The 5273-nt window shown below is 36.4% G+C and overlaps 1 protein-coding gene across 1 annotated transcript; it reads right to left on the bottom strand.

The window, feature by feature from the left end:
• Positions 1-361: 361 nt before the first annotated feature.
• Positions 362-1392, bottom strand: LOC124959159 (olfactory receptor 1086-like). The gene has a single exon (XM_047517779.1). The coding sequence runs from the start codon at positions 1343-1345 to the stop codon at positions 362-364; it is 984 nt and encodes a 327-aa protein (XP_047373735.1). The 5' UTR covers positions 1346-1392.
• Between the last annotated feature and the right edge of the window lie 3881 nt (positions 1393-5273).

Here is a 5273-nt window from a genome sequence, read left to right as displayed (position 1 = left end):
CTTGATCAAGTTGGTTGACATAATGTAATTATTCACAACTACAAGGAATATAGTCCATACATTATGATTTAGGCAGAAAAAATATACAGAATCTTAAAAATTACATCAATAAATACAAGTGCGTATTGGAGTTTTGTATATTTCACTTAGTACATGATGTACATACATATGTGTATACATGTTTAAGTATGATCATAGCAAAAAGCAAATGGATGATTCCACATTTACAACAACACAAGAAAGAATGACCATGACTGGTATACCAAATGGCCACAAATCAGAGAACTATCAATACCAGGAAATTTTGAGGAACCCTTATGATCCTGTCAAATGTATCTCTCTTAATTTATTCAGTGAAAGCCTACTGTGAAAAACAGCCTTTATTGATAGGCTGATAATTCCCAAACACTTTCTGCATTGCTGCTTTTATATCTTTGTTCCTCAAACTGTAGATGAGAGGATTCAGCATGGAAATAAAAGTGGTGCAAAATATCGACACTGTCATGTCATGCTCCAAAGCATAATTGGATGCTGGTCTCACATACACGAATACAGCAGTGCCATAAAAAATGGACACTGCAGTTAGGTGAGAGCCACAGGTAGAAAAGACTTTCCTCTTCCCTTCAGCAGACCGGATTCTCAGAATTGCCAACAGAATGGAACCATAGGAGATTAGGATGATTAGGATAGTGCAAATCTGAATAGAGCCAGCAAAGTAGAAGAGCAGAAGCTGGTTGGGGTGGGTGTCAGAACAAGAAATGGCAAGGAGAGGAGGGATGTCACAGATGTGTTTGATTACATTGGATCCACAGAAGGACAGGCTGAAAGTGGCAGTCGTGTGTGTTATAGCATGCACAATCCCACCAACACAGGAAGCCACCATGAGTGGCACATAGACCCTGGGTGACATGCTCACTGAATAGAGAAGTGGGTTGTAGATGGCCACATAGCGATCATAAGCCATGGCTGCCAAGAGAAAGCACTCTGTAGTTCCACAGGTTACAGCAAGGAACATCTGGGCTGCACATGCACCAAATGAAATGGCTTTCTCCCTTGACAGAAAGTCCACCAACATATTTGGAGTGATAGCAGAGGAATAGCAGGTGTCTATTGAAGACAATACACCCAGAAAATAGTACATTGGGTTGTGCAGCCGGGAATCCACAATGACTAAGACAATCAGTCCTAAATTTCCCATGAGAGTAAACAGGTAAAGTGCTAGAAACAGGAGGAAGAAGAAGATCTGCAGTTCAGGATTGTCAGTGAAGCCCTTCAGCACAAATACAGTTACTTCAGTGACATTCTTCATGTTGAAATCCCATGGAGCACACTTGAAGATGACCATAAAATCACAACTGAGATTACTAGGAAAGAATGAACAGCACCATGACTGTAAGGAACAGGATCCATGCCCAATAATGTACATATGTATGTTGTTGAGATTTTTCTGGGTCCTCTCTACCATATCCCACCTGGAGAAGGAAAGGGTTGACTGCTGGAGGAGGCTGTTGGCAGTTTTTCTATTAACCCCAATATTTATCTAGTCAATAAACACACAAGAGCCCATACTCTTTTTATGAGAGGGGATGTGATGGGTCTGGCCATACCAACTCTAGCCTCTTTACCACAACCAAGTCGCCCAGCTCTCCTTTATTTATAACATACAGGTAAAGGGTGCCAGGACTGGGAAGAGCTTCTTCTGTGATGGACAGGATAGGGTGGAATTAGGGGAGCCATCCTCTTATGGGGAAAATTCCAGAAGGAGACAGAGAACCACTCCCACACTGTGCCACATACTTCCTGGCAGATCCTAGAAGCCAGGCCTCTGAGTCCCTTGGCTCAACCTAGTCTGTCTCTTCTAAATAAGAAGGCTTTGCACATACATTGTATAAATTCTATACAGGAGATCGGAAGACAGTTTCAATGGATTTTTCATGCGGAATACTGCAGAATCATGGGAAAGTTATTGGTGTTCTCACAGGACAGATATCATGTCATTTTTTAAAAGTAATCCTGTCAACAGGTTAATGTACTACTGAGTTCCGTTAGACTTTTACTTTTCTTTTTCTTTTCCTTTTTTTTTTTTAATTAAAGCACATTAGGGGAAATCTGAGGAGCTAAAAAACATGTATTTGATATCTACTTACTGGAGATATTATATTGGGGCAAAACTTTGGAACAAAATCAGAATTCTACATCTTTCAACTATTGAATAAAATGATTTCATATAAAATACTCATCTATTAGTATCAGAGCACCAATATTTTTTTCAGGATTGCAGGGATGAATAACTTTAGAGGAAGTGCTGCATTAGGTTGTCTTTAAAGATTATTCTCTGTGGTTAAATGCATTAAATCACACTTAGGATTTTTATACTTTTTCCATGCTAATGCTTTATGTTCCTGAATTCTTTTTTTTTTTCTTTCTTTTTTTTTTTGTAGCAGGGATTGAACACTGTGGTGCTTAACCACTGAGTCACAGTCCCAGTCCTTTTCATCTTTTTATTTGGAGACAGAATTTTTTTTTTTTTAAATTGCTATGTCCTCACTAATCTCTTGAGGCTCATTTTGAAGTTGAGATCCTCCTGCTTCAGTCTCCTGAGTGACTGAGATTACAAGTGTACCCCACCGCACCTGGCTCCTGTATTATTCTTTAGAGAATAAAAAGCTTTTTGAATTGAGTGATTTTAAAAAAAAAAAAAACTACTTGAAAATTACCATAATTCATTTTTCTACATTAAAAGGGGCTTACTTTTGCTACGATAAATTATATTTCAAGAAAATTCTTCCTAGACAGACATTTATCCTAAATGAAAAAGGAATACTATAATCATTTAAAGTGAATCAATATTAGTATATATTCATGCAATCAATTAGAGAGAGAAAATATCTATGATTCTTGAAGATAATATAAGAGAAAGTTATAAATTTAATCTTGATCTACTTCTACAAATCTAATCCCAATTGAAGGTAGATAGCATGGATTAGCTTGGCTTTCATGAGCAAACATTGAATCTGCAAAGGAGGAGGGAAATGACAAAACCCACTTATTGAACTGTTGGTGCAGAAATGTTACTTTGTATTTTCTGCTATTTCACCTTTTGTGAGTTTCCCACATAATAATTGCTAGAGAGCAGATTTAGTGCCAGATCTCCCTCCAGAGTGGATGCATTTATGGACACTGTTTTCCTGACTTCCTTAATATATTGACTTCATTGTGCCACTGGACTTGGCCCCAGGCAACACCCTGACCCAGGAAATTAAAATAAGTCTCAGTTTGATATTTTAGGATTTTTTAAGTCAGTTTTTTAAACTAGTAAATGGTATGAAATAAGTAGCAATCTGTAGCGACTACTAAATTACATGCATGAATTATTGCCAAATTTGTGCCCTACCCAATTTATCAAAATAGAAGATGCCAAAGAATTTGAAGTTAATATCAAGTGCCTTCTTACCCTGTGTCCAGAGTCTTGATTGTCCTTACCTTGAATGATCTTCATCCATCATCAGCAGGAAAGCACACATGCATTAAGAAGCACACTCATTGGTGCAGTAAATGTAAATTCAATATTTTCTATTTTTCTTCTTTTCCTTGAAATTTGGGTTTAAATTTCTAGGCAGAATACTTACTAAATCAGATATTAACGAGTATAAGTGATCCACACATGCAATAGGCAAGAACTAAAGTGTTTAGTACTACTGCTATTACTAAAATGTCTAGTACCAAATAATAGACTTGCTCTTGAAATTCTAGGTTCAAGTGCCCAAAACACCCTTCAAAATTTCTGAAATTTCCTCTTACTGAAGGATCAGCAAATATACATTGGGATGCAACGTGAATGTGGCAAATTTAAACATTTATATCCACCAAAGGAACTGTTAAGGAAGCCCACAGCAGATGTCCCAAAGGGAATATGCTCAAATTATCTTCTGTTTCCACAGAGCATTCAAATTATTTGCTTCATAACAAAAACAATAAATCACTCTGACTGAGGCCTGACCTGATGCCATTTATTGAGTGAATGGTGTTCTCTGTCCTGTGATTTAAACATTTCGGATTTACATTTCCCTAATTATAAGTGATGTTGAACATCTTTTTCACACATCTTTTTGTCATTTTCTTCTTTGCCTAAAGCATTCTCAATTCCTGTGATTATTTAGGAATAAGATCTTGTTATTTGGGCTTTAGGAAATCCTTGTGTTGTTCATACTCATTTCATATTAGATTGTGATTTGCAAATATTTCATCGCTTTTTGTCACTTGTCTTTTCGCCTGCTGATGGCTTCTTTCCCTGGCAGAAGCTTTATAGTTGCATATAGTATCATTTATCTAATTTTGATTTTGCTGCTTGGATTTGGTGTGGTCACCAAAATCTCATGGTCAACCCCATAACCCTGCAACCTTTTTCTTTATGAATTATTCCTTTAGGACTATTGTTTAAATCTTCAATCCATATTAAGCTGATATACCAACATGGTGTAGTTTGAGAGTCTGATTACATTCTCTTGCATGTGTATATTTATTTATACCAAAACCATTTGTTTATGATACCATCCTTTCCTCATCCCGTAGTCTTCACACCATTGTTGGGGATCAGTGGACATAACATGTGTGGCTTTGTTTCTAGTAGCCAATTGAGTTTAGTTGCTCAAGATTTATTTTTCATGGTAGCACTTTATTTTAAGAACTTCTTTTTGTTACGTTAATTAATTCTTACTGATCTGATACATACAAATCAAATTATTTTGATACATAAAAATCAAATTATACATATTTATGGGCTACCATTTAATATTTTATGTATTCATTATGTAATGCTGAAATCAGGTAAAAATATTTATCTCCTCACTTATTTCTTTTAAGTGAAACATACAAAATATTTATAGTTTTTGATTTATTATTGCTTTTGACAATTACCCACTATGCAATATCACTACAGAATCTATTATACCTGTCTTCTCTGTATTGACACATCAAGCAACATGTCCTCATCCTTCCCTCACCCTACTATCCTGCCCTTTGCTAAACAGCATTCTTCTCTCAACTTTTTGAGGTTAACTTGTTTGTGGGCCACATTTAAGTGAGAAAATGACTTACTTGCCATTTTGTATCTGGTTACATACAACAGCACAATTTATCTCCTGTTCCATCCATGTCATCCCAAGTGATAGGATTCGATTCCATTCGGGAAGTAGATAATACATCATTGTGTCTGTGCACCAATTTTCTCTATACCTGCATCAGTTGGTGAGCAATTAGGTTGAGCTTAAGCT

The sequence above is a fragment of the Sciurus carolinensis genome, chromosome 11 (genome assembly GCF_902686445.1).
Source record: "Sciurus carolinensis chromosome 11, mSciCar1.2, whole genome shotgun sequence".
NCBI classification, from domain to species: Eukaryota; Metazoa; Chordata; class Mammalia; order Rodentia; family Sciuridae; genus Sciurus; species Sciurus carolinensis.
The sequence above is the reverse complement of the archived record's forward strand: the minus strand, read 5'-3'. Positions and strand labels throughout refer to the sequence as shown.

Bases quoted from the DNA above. Each gene is read 5' to 3' on its own strand.
- LOC124959159 (XM_047517779.1), bottom strand. From the start codon at position 1,345: ATGGTCATCTTCAAGTGTGCTCCATGGGATTTCAACATGAAGAATGTC.